This window comes from Cibotium barometz, chromosome 46 (assembly GCF_041138505.1).
Source record: "Cibotium barometz isolate CiBa-2024 chromosome 46, ASM4113850v1, whole genome shotgun sequence".
Lineage (NCBI taxonomy): Eukaryota > Viridiplantae > Streptophyta > Polypodiopsida > Cyatheales > Cibotiaceae > Cibotium > Cibotium barometz.
The window spans coordinates 32,116,001-32,136,702 of NC_141091.1; the positions used below are offsets into that span (position 1 = coordinate 32,116,001).

General features: G+C 41.8%; 1 protein-coding gene across 1 annotated transcript in view; it reads left to right on the top strand.

Annotated features, from left to right (window-relative positions):
• Nucleotides 1–9,090: 9,090 nt before the first annotated feature.
• The window catches only part of LOC147612131 (kinesin-like protein KIN-13A), a 94,237-nt gene continuing 82,625 nt past the window's right edge, over nucleotides 9,091–20,702 (top strand). The window contains exons 1-5 of the mRNA XM_086783999.1: nucleotides 9,091–10,651; nucleotides 10,813–11,043; nucleotides 14,423–14,629; nucleotides 14,889–14,996; nucleotides 15,412–15,489. Coding sequence (XP_086640125.1) covers nucleotides 10,457–10,651; nucleotides 10,813–11,043; nucleotides 14,423–14,629; nucleotides 14,889–14,996; nucleotides 15,412–15,489 — 819 coding nt within the window. The 5' untranslated portion in view covers nucleotides 9,091–10,456. The remainder of the gene's footprint in view (nucleotides 10,652–10,812; nucleotides 11,044–14,422; nucleotides 14,630–14,888; nucleotides 14,997–15,411; nucleotides 15,490–20,702) is intronic.

Below are 20,702 nucleotides of genomic sequence, written 5' to 3' on the forward strand. Positions count from 1 at the left end.
CAGAAGCCCCTCTACACAAAGACCTACCATCTATATCAATGACCAACTCCGATAAAGCATATACCCTTTCCACTCTATCCTCACCAACAAAGTTCAATGCCAAAACACAATCACAACAATTATTCTTGAAAAAGTTCCCCATGTGCAACCATCTATCTCTCTAACAAGGAACTCCGAGGAAAAACCTCGGAGCAATGCCTCTTCATCGAACCTCACCAACAGAGACGGCCCCATACTCAAAAACCTCATCATTGACAGCCACTCCACGAGAGACTTTAGCCTCATCGTCTCAACAATGCCCATGAGTCTCAAACCTGCAATCTCAGTGCCAACCAATGTGATGGAAGGCCCACAACCACTAAAACCAAAAAGAAACTCCACCAAGACAGCCAAGATCAAGGTATCTTAATGGTATCAACAAATGTGGGTGGAGAAGTAGCTACTTGTAGCTCAAGGCTACTACGAAGGTGCCAATCAAATTTGGGTGCCTCGACAGTCAAAGCTTCTTCCGCAATGCAGTACTCAGAGGCCAAGGAAAAACAAAATTACTCCACTGCACCATCTACAAAAGCCTATGCGAGTTCCACAAAGAACTCCAACATATCAAGTGTGGGTACCGAAAAGATTACTATACAAGCACAAGGGTACTACAAAGGAAATAACAAAGCTTGGGTTCCCGAGCAAACCAAAAGGTCTCCTAAGCTTACACAAAGAAAGAAGCCTCAGCACCAAAAGCATCAGCCCCACCAATTTATAATGTTCATCAAAGATGGGTGCCTATGCACGTGCTTCAACAACAAGGATACTATGATGGTAATCCCATCATATGGTTGCCAAAATCGAACAAAGTGAAGACAACCTCGCCCCCGACTTTAACCCCAACAGCTTCACCTAAAGTTTGACAAGAATGGAAACCCAAGCAACACCAAGCAAGTCACTCAACCCCTCTTGTGGATACAACACCTACACAAGAGCTTGTGTGTTCAGTCAACACCATTGGCAACCACCCAGAAGCCTTACCTACCGCCTCAACAACAATTGAGCCACAAATTTAAGAAACAATACCTACGTTTGCAATGGAGACTTATGAGTGCATCAAAGATAAACTCACAATGCTCTTTTCACCCCTCTGGATGTGAAGCATAAGTGTACAAGAACCTGTTGCTCGCAAGTCATACCCAAGTTGAGCCATAGAATCATTTAAAATAAAAAACCATCAGGGTAAAACCCTGCAATCTCACGGCTTAAGCATCTCACGGGTTAAGCCATCACATGGCTTAAGCATCTCATGAATTAAGCCTTTCATGGCTTAAGCTCCTTCATGTGCTAAGCCTTCTCTCACGACTTAAGCATCTCACGGGTTAAGCCATCACATGGCTTAAGCATCTCACGAATTAAGCCTTTCACGGCTTAAGCCCTTGCACATGCTGACCCTTTTGACTTAACACTTCACGGCTTAAGCAACTCCCAACGATCTTCAATAGCCATTATATTTTTGTTAAGCTTATGGCTTACTATTCTTTTGGCTAAATTAATGTCGCAGCTGCTCTATGAGTACATATCCACACTCATGCATTGGAGAACATTTGCACCAAAGCCTCACCATCGACAAATTTCTAGGTACATCTCCGGATGGGGCAGCCATGGTGGGCGAAAGCCTAGTCAATGGTACAACCCATCGCTTGGAATTTTCCTTCAAATTATAAACCTCTCCAAATGACGCTACCATCTTCACAAATCAATGGTCTCCAATCCTTGGTGAAGATATCTATATTAGCCTCACTGGTCGACGTAATTCTTTCAATCCTCGCCAACAAGCGGCTACTTCAACACAAAGCAGTTCAATAAGAGTCTATATGACTCAATTCTTGTACTTCATGTATATCTGCTTCATAAGAGCACTTAAATATACATAAAAACATAAAAAGCACATGGGAAGAAGCATGCAGGAACATGCCCTATTCAACAATATTTGACAAGAATCTGCCACACAAAGGGACATCATCAAAGGCCGATTTCTTCAAATGATGAATGTCGCTTCAATGAATCAAATGTGGAACTGAGAAACATAATCTTATTTTGATGATTTTGTCTACGTTCCTCCAGATCCTTTCTTCTCTTCTCTCCCATTATTAACATTTCTTAGCTTCCCCACTAACACAAATCACTTGTAACCTAGCTTATGATTGCCAAAAACTTAGTGAGCAAAAAAAAAACCATGCTCACAAAAATATAAAAATGCAATCATTCGCAAAACTTCACCTCCCGAACCCATTAGGAATTCCCAATAAACCACTAACCTTTCATTTACTAACTAGCCTTTCTTATTCCTTCAACAGTAGGAACAAAAGACCATTGAACGTCAATCAACATCAAACCCATCTACAAGCATGTCAATTCTCCCCACACAAAGGTCTTCACCCCACGATCACGAGAGGACGCAATCGCTATCAGGAAGGGGGAGAATGTTAACCCATTTCTAGGGTTAACAAGAGCTACTACCATTATCTTATATCAAGGAGTCAAGGTAGATACACTAATGGAAATGGAATGTAGAGTGTAAAGGGATCGTTTGGGGAGTGGGGTTGTGAGGGATCAAGAAATAATATGATTAAGAGTTGCTTAAAGAACATAGGTTATCTATGTATCATGACTAAAGGTAGAAAGGTAATGATCAAGGCTTAAGCATACTAATCTATTAATTTATTGAAATTAAAACCTGTATGTAAGGACATCAAGAATCATGTTATACATTCCTGGGCTTTCAAAATTCATGACTACAAATGTGAAAAAGATTTATTCCTTGTTATATTGGAAAAAGGATAAGTTACCATTTGCCTCCTGTAATTTTTAACAAAAAGAAAGACCTTTTAAAAATAGCATCAAAGTCTTCAATTTTTCTCATCCTAGCTTCATAACCTCTTAGTGTTACAAGACATTAGTATACTTAAAAATCACTTTTCAAGAAATATCTTCTTAATAAAAGAGGGCATTCCAATATTTGGATGACACTAGATTTTAAACCACACCAACATTTGTAGCCTCATATGAATCCTTTTATGAATCATTCCATTGGCTAACATGGTTTCACTCGCCCGACCTACCATGAGGTGCTTTGTCACCTTACCCGCACGAACAAGCACTAGACCTGAGTCTCCACATTCAAGATATGAAGCAATGGCATCCGAATCTACAACTTAGATGGGCGCCCGTAATGGTTTGACGGAATACTTATGGTGATTCCCGCTTCAAGAGCGTGTGGTAGTAAGCTAGGATAAATTCCTAAGTGATTACTTTATGGATATATTATGAGAGTAGTCATTATAATAGCATTAGACCTCTTATGAGCCTAAAGTGCTCAGCCGGCCACATTTTAAGTAAGTGTGAACACTTATGGCCATGAATATAAGTGAATTTCTCTCATAATACAATATACTCTCCCATTGTGCAATAGAGCCTGCTCTTGCTAATATCTCTCTCTAATGCATGCTAGTGAGTGTGTGTGAGTGATGTGAGGTGAGAGGAGGGATGAGTACATGTAGTGTAATGCGGCGGTGTGACAATGCTCACAGTGGAATTGCTTCTCAAGGAGTTGTAGAGCTTGGAGACCTCAAGGGTTATGAGCTCGGCCATTGGAAACATCCTCACAACAGTTGCGGCGGTGTGACAATGCTCGCAATGGAATTGCTTCTCAAGGAGTTGTAGAGCTTAGAGACCTCAAGGGTTATGTGCTCGGCCATTGGAAACATCCTCACAACAATTGTGGTTCACCAGGTAATCTCTTGTTGGATGTGTTTCAAGGAGGGTTAGGGTGAGCCATTAACAAGGGAGTAGACCATTGAGGGCCCCGATGGACGGGTTGTGATTAAAGAGAAGCCCTATCAAAAATCACCACCAGTGGTGCTGGTGGTGAGCACTGAAGTAGGAGTGCGGACAGCTAGAGAAGAGGGCTAGAACGAGGGTTGGAGACTATGATGAAGGGTCGTAGAGACACCATCAATGCGGAAGAGTAAATAGGTCACGACACGAATGTGTGAATACTAGGCCAACATAGTAAATTAGTCACGTGAATGTGCAAACTCTAGGCAGCAATAGAGTAAACAGGTCACCAATGTGTGAATATTAGGCCAATAGAGTAAATAGGTTATGAATGTGCGAATACTAGGCCAGTAGAGTGAATAGGTCATGAATGTGCAAATGCTAGGTAGTAGTAGAGTAATCAAATCATGAATCTGCAATAGAGTACTCATGTCATGAATGTGTGAGCACTAGGCCAGCAGAGAGTAATCAGATCATGAATGTGTGAATACTTGGTGCAGTAGCGAGAATACTAGCCCACGGGGTAGAGTAATTAGGTCGTAAATGTGTGAATACTAGGCAACGAGGCAGAGTAATCAGGTCGCAAATGTGTGAATACTAGGCCACGGGGCAAAGTAATCAGGTTGCAAATGTGTGAATACTAGGCCACGGGGCAATGTAAATGTGTGAATACTAGGCCATGGGGCAGAGTAATCAAGTCGCAAATGTGTGAATACTAGGCTGGGGGCAAAGTAATCAGGTCGCAAATGTGTGAATACTAGGCCAGGGGCAAAGTAATCAGGTTGTAAATGTGTGAATACTAGGCCATGGGGCAGAGTAATCAGGTTGCAAATGTGTGAATACTAGGCCAGGGGCCTAGAGAATCTAGTAGGGTGTGAAGGAAAATGGGTATAAATAGGAAGCACATAGGCAGGCACTCACATGAGCCCAGGTGTGAAGACTCTAGTTTTGAGCTTGGGGTAGCCATAGCTATTGTACAGAATAGAGAACAAATAACTACATGATGAATAAGGAACACAAGTACCAAGATGGTGTAAAATACCAAGAATGTAGATGATGTTTTCTACACGATGTGTGTGAGACTTAATACAGAAGGAATAGTAGAGCTCCCTTGCAATAGTAGAGCTCCCTTGCAATAGCATGCAAAGAGAATGCGTGAATAGTGATGACTAATGGATAAATTGTTCATTTCTCTTTTGTGTTCAAGGAGATAAGGTTTAAAACCTTTATTGAAAGCTTCTCTTTACATGCCTAACTAGAACATCTCCATGATGCATGCTTTGCTTATTTAAAGTATTTTGTGAAAGGAAAGGCATATGCAATGTGTTTGCCCAAGATGAGGTACGTTGCTCTTCATGGTCATGTGCCAAAAGAAAGCGACATTGGCATTGGCACTGTCAATAATGAAGAATTGTCATTGAGGCAACATAGATGGGACATGTTAAGCCCATGTGGTGCCCATGATAAGGCATAGAGTGGCTATGAGTGCTACAAGTTGTGTGAGTTCAGTAGTGCCCAAGTCAAGGCACTTGTATGCATGCGTGAGTTTTCCAAAATTGGCATGCAAAAAGTGGCTTGTGTTTACTAGTATTAGGTGACAGGATATAGTGACAAGAGTTCGTTTTGTTGAAAGATGTGAAAAATGTTCACAATTGTGATGGGTGGCATGGGTACATTGTCTAGGGTTCATAGTTATGGGAGGGTCGCAGTTCACCAGTTGTTAGATTATGGGAGGGGCCGTGTATGAATCTTATTGAGCTTATGGGAGGGTGTTGAAAAATAAGTTCCAATATGGGTAGGTTTATTTCATGCATGTGATGCATGTATGTGCACCAAGTGTGTGTGCAAATATATGTGTAGGTTCGAATGGTTTGAGAGTGTGTGAGGCATTTATGAGTGATTGGGTGAGTTGGATAGACTGTGATTAAGATAGATAGATAAGATTGAGTGTTGTAACAGATGAGGTCAAATAGGTGATGCAAGCAAGTATGTTGAGATAAGCCATTACGGCTTTATATGTTGTACTTGGCCTCACCTTTTGTGTGAGAGTTTTGCAGTGAAATTACTATTTTCATTTGTGATTGTCATTACAAGTATTTTCTTAATAATAATTAGTATAATATTATCTCTTTAATTAAGGAAGAGTTTTAAGCATTACTTCAAACCTCCCTAAATTCCTAGAATTTGCACATGTTTTTGAGAGAGCAATACTTTTCTTCTTCTATCAATTTGCATTAAGAAAAAAGCAATAAGTGTGCACCTCATTCAGAGAAAAAGGCAATAAATAAGTGTGCACCTCACTTAGAGAAAAAGCAATAAGTGTGCACCTCAGTCACCTCAATTAGAGAAGGTATCCTCATTAAAAAAGATCACCATAACGAACAGATCCATAAAGACACAACAAGCCATAGGTAGCCATTTAGCAAACATGGGTGAAAACCTTTACCACCACAACTAGCTCAAACTAGGTGACCACTTCAATAAATTAAATAAAGGAAAATTCTTTGATGTAGACTACATAGCATTTCATTAGCAAGTAGGTAGAATCTCCATATACAAGTCTGCCATGAAGCAACTCATCTAAGATCAAGTGGCACCTCACGTCATTTTTGGCTTGATCTAAAATGACCCTCATCATTAGCTTCCCTCTCATGTGAAGACAGCTAATCCGCTATTTGTTGCTGTGAAGAGAGAGGGGAAGGAAGGAAGGGGAGGGTTGGAAGCACATGTCTATGCTAGCAATAAAAAAAGAGATATTTTCATCATTTTTCCTAAACTAAACATTACATTACCTTTATTTAATGTAAAGTTCCATTAATTGTAAATACCTATTGCAAAAGTGTGTCCTCATTTTATCAATAGCCATCACTTGAAAAGAAAACCTAAAAAGTGATTAAGTTCATTAAATCCATGTCACTCAACTTTTGTAGAAGAATCTTAAATGCAATAAAGATAAAAGAACCTAGAATGTGATTGGTCTAGATAGATTTATGTTTGACTAACTTAAACTCTCCACTTCTCACTATATCTTGCTAGAGCTAATAAAAAGGTTGAGAAGTTTAATGACGATGAAATGGTGTTAAATCTACACTTGAAACGACAACACCTCGGCTTTTTTGAAACATAATTAGTCTCTCTCAAGCTCTATAATGCTTGAGCTAGTGTTGACATTGGTCTCTTATTGACCCCTTACACATAATCATGTGCTTTAAAAATGTTGTTGGGGAGCTTACACCACATGTGCTTTAAAAATGTTGTTGGGGAGCTTACACCACATGTCTGAATGACATGGCTCTATAGACCCCGTCCAAGTAGTCTTAGGCCATCCTCAAATGCCTTGGATAGGTGAGTTAAGTTGTTTGGGTGGAAAAATCTAGTTCCTAAAAAAGAGTTTTGTGTTTCTTTGGGTGTTCACAACATTTTTTGGATACCATGTTCAAGGCCCGATAAAGGATGAGTTTCTAAAAAACTCATCCAACTTAGACACAAAGGATCACTTATTGGGATAGCCAAGAAAAGACAAGCATGGTCCATTGAAGCAAACTGATAATTACATCCACCACAACCTGTATGGTGCATATGATTTTACTAATACACCATGACGAGATTGTAAATCATTAATTAGATGTATGCATACATGGGGCATTGTGTACATTAGATTGTGTAGAAAGGATGAGGTTGTCACTCTTATTGCAAGTTGAGCAGTAACATCCAAGGTATATTCACATGACTGTCCATCAACTAGTGTGAAGCCTACACACTGTTGCATTGCCATTAGTCTTACTCAAACATATATTCTATTATGCTATATATTCTTCACTATGTTTCTCCTTGTCAAAATGACTAACCTTAACCATACATCTTCATGATTTATTACCTTGTTCTTTGGCACATTATTGAGCTTCCATTGGTTGTTCTCCTTGCCCTTGGTGCATAGGTCTACCATTTGGATACTTGCAACTAAACCCCTTCTTCCAAAAGAGAGGTGAAACCCTAATTTTGTGTAAATAACCAAGGTACGCAAGATTTGATAAAAATTGAAGGGAAGGGTCATCATTGGAGTAAAAAAAGAACACAAAGATGAGCCATACCTCTCTCTCTCTCTCTCTCTCTCTCTCTCTCTCTCTCACACACACACACACACACACACACACACACACACACACACACACACAATCACTTTATCCCTCTCCATGTGCCGCCAGAAGGAGAGGAAAAGTGGGATTCTCTTTTTCATTATAGAAGAAGAAGTTTTAGGAGTCCCACACATGACCACATGATTAATTTTGTTCAAGTTCATGCAAGCATGAGTTTGTAGGTTTTGAATGTGTGACCTCTACTTCTTTGGCCCACCTTTGGGCTAGGCCCATTAGTTGATGTGGGCACGATTTAATAAACCTTGTGAACTTGCACTCCCCACCCAAATAAACCATAAGGCGCCACCTCATCCACTTTCAAGTGAGAAACTAGGCTTAGGAAGTGAATTCAAGCATGAAGAGTGGTTCCTTCATTGATAATTTTATATTTTGATCCTAAAGGTGGTATAAAGACTTCTTCCGCTTGTGCTTTTTTTGGATAAAAAGAGTGGTTCCTTCATTGATAATTTTATATTTTGATCCTAAAGGTGGTATATTTTGATCCTAAAGGTGGTATAAAGACTTCTTCCGCTTGTGCTTTTTTTTGGATAAAAGAGCAAGGACTCACAAAACAAGAGAAGATCTCCCGCACTTAGGTGCTTTACACATTAGGTGGAAAAAAGGAAAAAGCCCATAAATCTCCCCGCCCATTGTCATGGATGGGGAGTCTCCCTCATCTATCTCCGTGTTTATCCAAGAAAAGGAGGGAAATTTGTAAACACCGTGGAGTCTCCTTTGTCTATATCCCTTCCCACACATAACTTTTTAGGAGAAAAGGGCCGGACGATGAGTCTTAAGGCCCTAAAATAAGTGTGAAATTCGGATCGGGTGAATGTTATGAGGATAACAGGGTGTTTGGGGAGATGAATTATGTGTCGCTCTTTATGGGTACGAGTAATGTCACTTATCTTCGATGGGTAGGAGCCTACCCCTCTTTGAAACCTCCAAACTGTGTACCCAAGCCTCCAGAAATTTGACCCCAAATTGTGTACCCAAACCTCCAAACTGTGTACCCAAGCCTCCAAACTGTGTACCCAAGCCTCCAGAAATTTGGCCCCAATTCTGATTATGCTACCGTGTGTAGGAGACCCGTGAAACTCGTCGTCGTGAAGATAATATAGAGATATAGAGGAGAGATATAAGATAATATAGAAAAGAGATGGAGATATCTTTATGTTTGGTGAGATGAATTATATAATGTGTGTCTCTTTATGTTGATTAGTCCGGTGTAACTTACGTGAGGACTTCGTGCTTCAATTAGGCGCTTAATTTGCTAATTAACTGCTTTTGAAAGTCAATTAGAGAGGGGCTGCACGTTTTGTGTTGGAATGAAGTAAAACTTGAGAGGCTGGGGGCCAGGGTTGCGAGAATAGCACGCCACACAGTTTGGGGAGGCAGACAACTGCCATAAACTACCTAGACCTAATTAAAAGTTTGAACTTTTTCTACCTACTGTCAACCGCTAATCAGCTTTCAAATTAGACCTTGGAGGTAGCTTTAATCTGAGAGCAATTGCATCATTAGTGCCCTAAATTAGTGTGCTTACTAGCAGCTAAATAATCAGCAGTCAAATTGCACATAGGAGGTAGCCCTAATCTGATTGCAAATGCATCATTAGTGCCCTAAATTAGTGTGCTTATGAGCAGTTAACTGGCTTTTTTCAGAGCAGCTCAAGATTGTGGATATTGTTAAAATGTTGATTTGGGTTCCCCAAAAAGCCTGGCATAAACACCATAAAAGCCAAAAAAATGTACAAATTTTCACCGACCCCTTTGTAATTCATAAGGATTTCGTGAAACACGAGCTTCAAAGGTCTGCAATGCACATTCCTTCCTTGCTCTGTCCTACCTCTGTTGAGATTATGGATGCAGCCATCATAAGGATCTAAAACTTTCTGTCAAGAGGAGGTGCAGCGAGTGCAACATCACCATCTCCTCAACCACAAAGCTGCAATAGCTCTCTCTCTCTCTCTCTCTCTCTCTCTCTCTCGCGTTCTTTTCTCCACTTTTCATCCCAGCCTTCTCCCTCCTGGGCTCCCTTCTCCTCTTCTCTAAGACTCTTTCTCTCTCTCTCTCTCTCTCTCTCACACACACACACACACACGCACACACCCGCAGAGGACCCCACCTTCTCTCGGCCTCTCCGCCTTCTGCACTCCCCTGCCATCATGCAGACTATTGGGCACACTCGCGCGCGCAGTGCCCAATTTCTATAGTGGGCGTTCTCACACAGTGCCCACTGTTCTCTGTGCTCTTCAACCCCCACATGCCCCATCTGCCTGCAAATTCCTCTCCAATCTGGCCACAATTCGGTGACAGAGAAAGCTTGCAAGCGGACCTTCACAGTAGCAGAATAATCCGCCTGCTATCCAGATCTCCCATTGCACTACCCAACTTGTCAGTTCACATGTGCTTTGCAAACTGAAACGCCATATCCAGCAACCCATTTGGCCCCTGCGACTGCTCATCTGGTCATTTTGGTGGTTTTGGTGTTTTTGCATCATGGGCGGGCAGGTCCGGCAATCCAGTACGGCATCTCAGTATGAATACCATGGAAACCTTCTACCCTCGCAGACAGGAGATGCAGCTGACGCCGTAATGGCAAGGTGGTTGCAATCTGCAGGCCTGCAGCATTTGGCGTCTCCAACCTCTTCTCCTGCTCTTGATCCTCGCCTTCTACAAAATTTGCTGATGCAGGTAACCACTAACTGCCCCTTCTCCCCCTTTCCTTTCAATATACAATGTAGCTTTTGATTTTCCGGCTGCTTTTATCACAATCAAAATCACATATCAAATAAGGAGTTTTTTCTATGGTTCCTCTTTAGTAACTGTTTTAATCATTCAATGCATTGCCTTAGGATTATGCTAGGCATGGTGTGCAAACCTTGGAGGACAGGCAGAAGCTTTTCAGGCTCATTAAATCCCTCAGCAGTGGGGTGGAACCTGGTAATGAACCTTTAACACCTCCCCCCTATGGATTTGGAAGGCAAAGTGGTGTGGATGGGCTCTCATCGCCTGAGCTTCGCGGAGAGATTGGTGCCGGAATCCTAGACTTGCACTCCATCGATGATATTGAGCTTCTATCTGAGGTGAGCTGTCTTTCTCGCCTCGAGCTGTACAAAAAATGTCGATGAATGATGTGTAACAAGTCAATTTCATGCCATAAGCCATTATTCTATCTATCTTCCTTAGGTATATTCAAGCTTGAAATTGTAGATGACGAATCGTACTTACCTATGTGCTGCCTGTTTCTTCTGATCCAAATACCTCACTGTATTTTCCTATAAGTCTATCTACGTTTTTCTACTAGCTGAATATGGGCAACAAATTGCACCCAAGCTCTATGATAGCTGCTGGGTGCTGGGTTCAGGGCATTGCGTGACTATATGGAGTAAACCGTCTGAAACTATATGGAGTGAACCGTCTGAAACTATATGGAGTGAACCGTCTGAAACACTTGGCTCTCATTTTTTCACGAGGAATGCCAGGGTTTTCTTTTTCCTGGTGAGCAATCCTGCATCAGTGGACTTTTGTCCCTGCCTGTAAGCGTGTAGAGAGTCCTGCCCATAGTTGGTCTGAAAACCCATCTGTAGATGGTGGTGCTGTTGGGTAGCCTTGGGGAGGCTCGAACTCAGTACAACTCTGCTGGCAGGAATGCCAGGGTTTTAGATCCTTCTATTAGTTCTATGAAAAATCAGCTGAAATACAGACACAGAACCTCCAAAAGAGGACAAAAGAGAGGGTAGTCCCCTCCATGGCTGGCTGCTCTCGGAGGAAAACTACCTCATACAAGGAGAAAGGGGGGGGCAGAAACAGTGGCTTGTAGTGCCAAGTGGGGTCTCCTGCACTGTCTGAGAGGAAGGGACCTTGCTGCCAAATGCGTAGGAAGGCCTCTTGAGTCTTGATGTTTCCGCATGCGGTCCGAACCTCCCTGTTACTTCCCCCATTGGCCGTGGATGGTATGAATGATATCTGTCCATATGGCATGGATGGACTCGGCTGGGGGTGTGAGGGTCCCCTCAATGGTCTGGGCTGGGGATGTGAGAGTCCCCTCAATGGTCTTGCAGCTTGCTGCATCGTGCCCGCCAAATGTGCCATGCCGCTATGCTGCTTTGATGATCTCCCATCTTTGACAAGTGCCAGGGGACGAGGATTGCTAGGGTTTTATTCCAAGTCATCACCCATTTGAAGCCAATGGGGAGAATTTACAGTCAAACCTAGTCGATTAGACTGCTATCCTTGTTAATTATCTTTATGCTGAAGGGTTTGAATTTGAGGTATTCCCATGAAGTATTATGGTGTTGATTACTAGCAGTCATTTGCGCACTCAATGGAGACCTTTCTTCTAGACAAAACTTAAAGGGGCCTTAAGCTGCTCGATGACTTTCAAGAGGTTATGATGTATGTATCTGAACTTTGTAGTCACATATGTTAATTTCTTATTCTAGGAACCTTCTTTTGACTAGATACAGCAGTTTACTCTTTCCAACCTCTCTTTTTCCTAGTCCTTAGCTCTTTATCATTTTCATATTTGTAAACTGATACTCAGAGCACGTTAAGACATTGCAGAGTTTTTTTCTGACAATTTATGGACAGATTGCTTACTATTCTTTTGAGGGAGCTTGTCACAATTTGAAGAGAGACTTTAGGCGTATAATACCTACATGGCTTGCACAAAGAGGTGCCTACACCTAGCATTGAGATCGCTGCTTTGTGGAAATATGATGGAAGGGCCAAAAGGAAACCTCACTTCTTCTGCGTCAATCTGTCTAGGAAAGCACAGAGGTTCACAGGCAGGCCAAAAACAGAACCATGAATAGCACACCACATTCTTGCAGATCAGTTGTACAGTGGGGAGTTGGTAGGGTAGTAACATTAATGGGGATGACATGGGCAGGCTTTATAGGGCAATCATCTTTCCAGGTCCTTAATCCACTTCTAAATTGTAGAGGGCCAGCAAGCTAGGAGGTGCCCTTCCAGCTGGTTTCTATGCATACAGCTGTAAAGCCAGAACACAACTAACTTGCCATAGCATTCAGACTTCATATATTGTATACAATGGAGCTTTAAGTTGTTTAGCTTATTGCTTAAAGCTTGATTAGTACTTGAAGAGTTCGAGGGTATTTTTGGCATGCACTCTTCTATGTGGCATGATTAATGAGACCATAGTTGCATTCCATTGCATTCCACATGCATATGAGACTTGTGATCCCCACTGTATGTAATGTTGGATACTCCATACGGAATGCGAAGTCATCATAAAATTTCGAGGCCTAATTTCTCATGGACATTTTTGGTGCAGCCTGTATGCTTTTCCATAGCACATACATTATCATGCACAAATCATCCAAACATAGCATACTTTACATTGACTCTTGTTTGATTGTAAATAAGGCAACATTTTAAATGTAATTTATCCTGATCAGTACTTTCCATACTTGTACTGTACATGTACACAGTACATACTGTACCTAACGTTATGATCACCTTGAATAATATTGTTTGTAGCAAGCTGTCCAAGCTGCTTAATATTGTTTGACCCCCACAAAAGCATTTACTTTTAAATTTTTTATCCATCAAAATTTTTTTTTCTGTTGACAAATGATACTTTGTGTTGTTTTAAATTTCTGGAACGAGCTATTGTGTCCAAGATTTCTGCAGTAGACAATCGTCATACGAAATATCATGGGGCATAAGCCTTGAGGTAAAGAAACAATGCAAAAGAAGGAGATGGTATGATAGATTTTGTAGTGAAAAATTTGCAATTCAAAAGCTATGAACCTTTCTTATACAAGAAGAAATGTAAATCTCTGCATGTTTTTTTCACTAGTTGCCTTGCTAGACTCTTACCATATTTTGTACACCTCTCTCTTGCAATTGATGCCTTATAGAAAGAGCTTTTGGAAATTTAGTTCAAAGATTTACTAACCATCTAATTGCCGTTATCTTTAATGTTTATCCCTGAGGCTCCTTATCCTTGAAGTCAAGGACTGGCCCAAGGATCTGTTCGTTGTAGAGAGAGCTTTAGGAAATAAAGCCCCGATCATTTAGTGACTAAATTGCTTTGATCTTCACACTTGAAATTCCACAAGTTAAATTTACTTGAAGGCAGACTTTCCCATAGCATTGCTTTTAGAGTGCTTCTATTTGTGAGTGTATGTGGGCACCTTGGCATGTACCTCTATGTTTATTACTTGACACTTCATTGGCAAGTCATTAGGTCCCTCTAGGAATATTTTTTCTTATTGTCAAAGTTCAGAGGAATGCAGCATGCCCTAAGTGGTTATTGAGAAGACTTGATTCTATTGTCAACAATTTTACCTAGTGCTAAAATCTATTCTTGGTTTTTTACTTTACTGTTCGTTACATGCTTTAATGTTTTTGTAGCTTTTACTTCTCCCCTTTTATCTTCCTTAGTAAAGATGGTGTTCTGAATTTTAAACCAATTACTTGGAACAATTTTGGCAGGAGGCTGTGCCCTTTGAGGCCTCTCCCTTTGTTGCTGTAACTGAGAAAGGTCTTGAAAATGAACTTGAAGCTTTATGGTCTACTAATAAGCCCCGAAGTAGCAAGCACAGAGCTCATGATGAGAGTAGCCCAATGAGAGCAGCTTTTTTCGAGAAGGAAGTAACAGGAAAAGACAATTCAAGTGGCCTTGCAAGGATCAAAGTTGTGGTATGTGTCCTTTTCTTTTGTGCAAGCTTTTTGAGTTGAATTGATTCTTCTTGCCTATCGATTGCAGCTCCTTGTCTATCCCTTAAGTTCATTTTGTATCTGAATCTTTAACGCAAACAGAACCATTTGATTCTACTCTTAGAAGAACACACAACAGTCGTGAGTCTTAGCAGAATACACTCTTGTTTTTCAATTGGTTAAAATAGTTTTTATTTTTGGCCATGGTTGTTGGATTTAACTATTATGGACCATTTTGCAGGTTCGAAAAAGGCCTCTCAACAAAAAGGAAGTAGGTCGCAAAGAAGAGGATATTGTCACAATTGATGGAAATGGGTGCTCTCTCACTGTTCATGAGCCCAAACTAAAGGTGATGATTTTTTTGCATCCACCACAAGCATGACCAGGCATCACTTATTCCTGTGCCAGAACTAAGTGTCTTATTTTGTCGAAGACATTGGATCATATTGATTGATACCTGTTTTGATACAATGTCCCATGCTCATAAGTCTTTAAAGGAAGAAAGCTAGTGGAGTGTAAATCCTTTGGGGTGGCCGAGATCATGCTTATTGTGTGCTCCGCATGGTCAATAGTTTAAATTGCTGCAAAGTCTGAGTTTTGGAGTGTTGCTACTCATGGTAGCAATCTGTGTGAAGTGGTAGTAGACATGCTGGATTGATGCAGACTGCTAGTTTTGGGCCTTGTGATGTGATCAATTTGATGCACAAGGGTTTCATATAGTGTTGTGTTTTGAAACAGTTTTTAATAGCTTATGTGGGCTGTAGGTGGATCTGACAGCTTATGTAGAAAAGCACGACTTTGTATTTGATGCTGTCTTGGATGATCAGGTCTCAAATGATGAGGTACTAGCATTACCATCTATGGTCATACTTTGTGCTTCGTTTTATAGAGTGCAGGTATGTTGAGGGAGTAAACAAGGTATTGTAAACGGAAGGTGCAACTGAACATGGAAAATCTAATCAATCATGAAATCTGAAAATACACATATGCATGCCAGATAAAACAAGATGACAAAGCTGCACAGTACACCACACTAGGGGCCAGAAGATGGGTTGACAACCCCCCCCCCCCCCCCCCCCCCCCCTTCCCTTTATGGTTAGATTACAAGGAGTCTGATTCCAATACAACTTTGCGGGTGCCCATGGTTCACCACTGGCTGCACCTATTTCTTTCAATACAATATGAAAACAAGAAAAACATCACAATATCTGAATTTGTTGACAATTTCAGCACAAGTGAGCATTCCCGGCATCAAGCACATGTAGGACAACTATGGACAGTCCATAGCACTCCCACATCAGCCCGGGACAACTCAACATCATTATCTTCCTCCTGTCTGGTTCATAAAGCAAGTCGACCAGCCCTCGGTAGCCACAAAAGAAAGCGACCAGCAGTTGTGCACAAGCTTGCAAACCTCCGGTCGGAAGGAAAACTATCTAGAAGCCCACGACCAGCTCTTCCTCCTTGTTTTTAACCTCTCTCTAGTCTCTATTCCAGCTGTACATCAGCTGGCCAGCAGTGGAGAACATGCAGAAAGAGTCGGCCAGCTGCTGTAGAAACTTGCCAAAACCAACCGACCAGTCCTCATGCACTCTTGAAATGCATGCGCCCCCCTCCAATCTGGAGTTCTGTCAATAATAGAGGCTTCCCTGCTGAAAATAGCCCACACGTGTGCTTTTTTGGTCCAGAAAGGGGCGCCTACATGAAGGGAGTCCAAATAATGTCCAGTGCCCGGTCTTTGGCCACCACGTGTATTAAATAAGTCGTGCTCAATGTGTACTCACTTATAAGTTGTCCGGTCACTTATAAGTGAGTGTGAACCTGCATCCATAATTATTACCATGTGAACTCATAAAGCTGTAAATTGAGTTTTTGGGAATACTTACCACCTGCAAAACACATGTAGACCACCTGTCAATCCCAAAGAGGTGTGCACATATACGTCCACAGGGTGCCCAGGCGTCCCCGGCCCCATGGACAACACATGTAAAAATCTCAGGCATTGTCCAGGCAAACAAGACAAGTCATCGAAAGATAAATCAAAGTTATGCACACACATGAGTGCAGTTATACTGGAAGAAACACCCATTTGCTTAGTTGTATCCGATAAAATGTCCAGGGCTCATGATCCTTCCGGAACCTTCCCAAAACATAAATACACAAGATCTCCAAGATAGCTAGTCTTAGAGACTTTCATCATGTTAGGCTCCATGGCCATACATGTACACCATGTCAGGCCCCACAAGCCACACATGTATATCATGTCAGGCTACACCAGCCATACATGTACTGCCATGTTAGGCTCCATATGCCACATAGACACACCATGTCAGGCTACACCAGCCATACATGTATGTCATGTCAGGCTCCACATGCCACACATGAACAGTAGAAAAATAGAAGCTGTAAGGAATTTTGTGACATTCCCCTCGGCTTCTAAGCAGTTGACCTAAGCAGTTGAAAAGCTTCCAAGTAGGCCTTCAGAAGTTCCGGATAATCCGCAAAATAATCCTCGTCCATCCATTTTGCATCATTAGCCGAATAGTTTTTAAACTTCACAAGATACCTGCGCACTAGCTTGCCACCTGCATGCTTGTGCTCTTTATGAAAAACTATCTGCTCAGGTTGCAATACCTCCTCAAGTTCATCCACTTCAGGTGGATCTTCCAAAACTGGTTCCATAGGAGATGGTCCCACATAAGGCCTTAACAAATTGAAATGAAAGGCATTGTGGATTTTCTAGTGATTGGGCAATACCAATCTATATGCCACTTCATTTATTTTCTGCAAAATTTGGAATGGCCCGTAATACCTGTTTGAAAGCTTAGGAAACCGGCCTTCCTTACCTGGCCGCTTCCGAAGACGTGCTTTGTCAAACTTTAGTAATACCCAATCACCTTCCTTGAAAACCACCTTTCGCCTGTGTTTGTCAGCTGCCTTTTTCTGCTTAGCTTGAGATCTTTCTATGGTTGTCCGAACCTGTGCAAACGCAGTATCCAAATCATGGACATACTCATCTGCTCTGCAAAGATTTCATCTTTTGTTCGTAAGATAGGTGGAAGCACCACCTTGCCATAGACTATCTCAAATGGAGCCTTATTAGTTGAAGAATGCACTGTGTTATTGTATGCAAATTCAACCAATGGCACATACTTTTCCCAATCTGACTTCTGCTCAGATACATAACATTTGAGCAAATCAAGCACAAGTGAATTTGCTATTTCACTCTGACCATCCGTGTGAGGATGATAGACTGATGAAAAACTCAACTTTGTGCCATATTATCAAACAATGCCCGCCAAAATAAACTGGTAGTTCGAGGATCTCTATCCCCCACAATAGACTTGGGCATGCCATGATGTTTGAAAATCTGAGCTTGCTAAAACGATCTATAATAGTCCATATAGCATCATTTCCATGTGCCGATTTCGGAAGATCCATAATGAAATCCACAGCAATGCTTTCCCATGGTTCCTGTGGAATGGGTAAGGGCTGAAGCAAACCAGGTGTCTTGTGTCTGTCAAACTTGACTTTCTGACACACTATGCACTCTCGCACATAAGCTTCAATATCCCTGCGTAGAGCTGGCCAAAAGAAATATCTTTCCAAAGCCTGTGTAGTAGCTAGAATACCACGATGACCAGCATATGGCGGAGCATGACACTCTTCCATAACCTTTTGGCGTAATTCACGCACTACACAAATATGATTCTGCATCATCAAAAACCCATCTCTAATCGAATAAGATGGGACAGCACTACCATGATTCAAATCAGTCCAAATAAGCTGAAAATATGTGTCCAAAGCATACATATTTGGCATCCCTGATAAGTCCTGGTGGTAGGCGGTAGTTACGGCATGCACTTGTGGCCTGCGTGACAAAGCATCCGCCACCAAATTCTTCTTGCCCAGGGTATGCAAAATCTGAAAATGAAACATGGACAAGAAGTTTGCCCACCTTAGATGCTTTTCCGAGAGGCTAGGCTGTGTAAGAAAGTGCCGTAAACTCTGGTGGTCTGTTTTTACCATAAATTCAGCCCCCAAAAGATAATGCTTCCATGTTTGAAGGGCATGAATAATGGCTAACAACTCTTTCTCATAAACCTGCAAATACAATTCTGCATGTTGCAGGCGGCGGCTTTCAAAAGCCACTGCATGTCTGTCGAATCCCCAAAGGATCTCCTCATAGAACGCTCCCGGTTCGAGACTCGAAACCTGCAAACAAACAAATAAACAAGAAGGGGGGTGTAGGCCTGACTCACCACCCAACCATGACAGTCGTGTGCAAGCCTTGTGTGTTATATATATATATAGCGCCCGCCCGTTAGTCTATCCCTAACTCAGCTCGCCAATCAGCCTGCCTAGCTCCAAGCTTCCCTAACCTCGAAGCTAGTCTTGCGTGCGTGTAGCACACGGTAGATACACACTGTGCACATGACAATGTCCCTCTTGGTTTAAAACAGCCCCCGAGCAATCTCCACATGCATCACATTCGACCACAAAATGCCTATGCAAATCTAGAATAATCAGAACTGGCCCTCATCCTTCAACTTCTGAAAAGCTGTCTTTTCACGTTCCGACCAACGGAATGCTACTTTCCTCTTCGTTAGATCATGTAACGATGAAGCTAAGAAAGCAAAGTGTCGAATGAATCGACGATAGTACGAGCATAAACCAATAAAGCTCCTAACTTGATGCACATTCTGCAATTTTGGCCAATCCTTGATTGCTTGAATCTTTGCGGGATCCATGTGTACTCCATCCTTGGAAACAATATGCCCCAAATAGTGAATTTTTGACAAGAAGAATTCACTCTTCTTCCCATTGATGAAAAGCTTATGTTTCCTTAGCTCTTCAAAAACAATGGCGAGATGCTCTTTATGTTCAGCCTCACTCTTTGAGAAAATGATAATATCATCAAAGAAAGTTCCTGTGAGCTTGCGGTGAGGTCTAAAAATTGTGTCCATCATTCTATTGAGAGTGGCGGAAGCATTTGTGAGTCCAAATGGCACAACCAAATACTCATATAATCCAAATGATGTTCGAAAATCCGTTTTGTGCACATCTTGAGGTACCACTCGAATTTGATGGTAGCCACTCTTAAGATCAATGCGACTGAAACAAGCAGCTCCCTCAAGTTTATCAAGAATATCATCGATTCGGGGAATCGGAAACTTGTTCTTGATAGTAATCTTGTTAAGGGTCCTATAATCAACACACATCCTGAATGTCCCATCCTTTTTCTGCACAAGTAAAACTGGAGAACAATAAGGTGAAGAACTTGGCCTTATCAACCCCTTCTCAAGTAAATCATTTACTTGAGTCATGATTTCCTCCTGTTGGGTAGCACTCACCCTATGAGGAGGTCGGTTAGGAGGAGAGCTCCCAGGGATTATGTCAATACAATGATCCTCTGGTCTCTTTGGAGGTAACTGTCCTGGAAGTGAATCGGCAAAACAATCAGCATATTCACTTAAGAAATCAATCTTACAAAGACCAAATAAGAACAAGCTGATTTCTTTATTGCCTTTGAAATAGATATATGGCTTACAACGGGTATGGTACTCCCAGTAGTACCTACATCAATACAAACTTCCCTACCCCTATGAGTAAACGTAACTTTCTTTTCTTTGTGCAAAATCTTGGGATCCAAACGGTAATGCCAAGGCATCCCAAGTAACACATCACATCCTGTAAGTGGTGCCACGAGGAAGTCTTCATGATCCAAATATCCTTGAATCTGTATGCGAAGCTTCCCAATGATGGGAGTGATCGTGATCTTCACATGTTTCTCGGCCATCTCAAACAGATCTGCCATTGCGGGGATGTACTCTGAAAAGGGTGGGTGGCTGGGAACAAAGAAGAACTTACACCTGCAAGTGGCTGTCCAGCTAATCAGCCCGCCATCCTCTTGCTTCTCCTCTTCCCGAACAGTCCCGAACAGTCCACCAATCAGCAACACAACAGTCTCCCTCTTGCTCACACAAATCCCAAGAACTATCTAGAGCCTAGGCTCTGATACCATGTCAAAATATGCAGCGGAGATGATGACCAG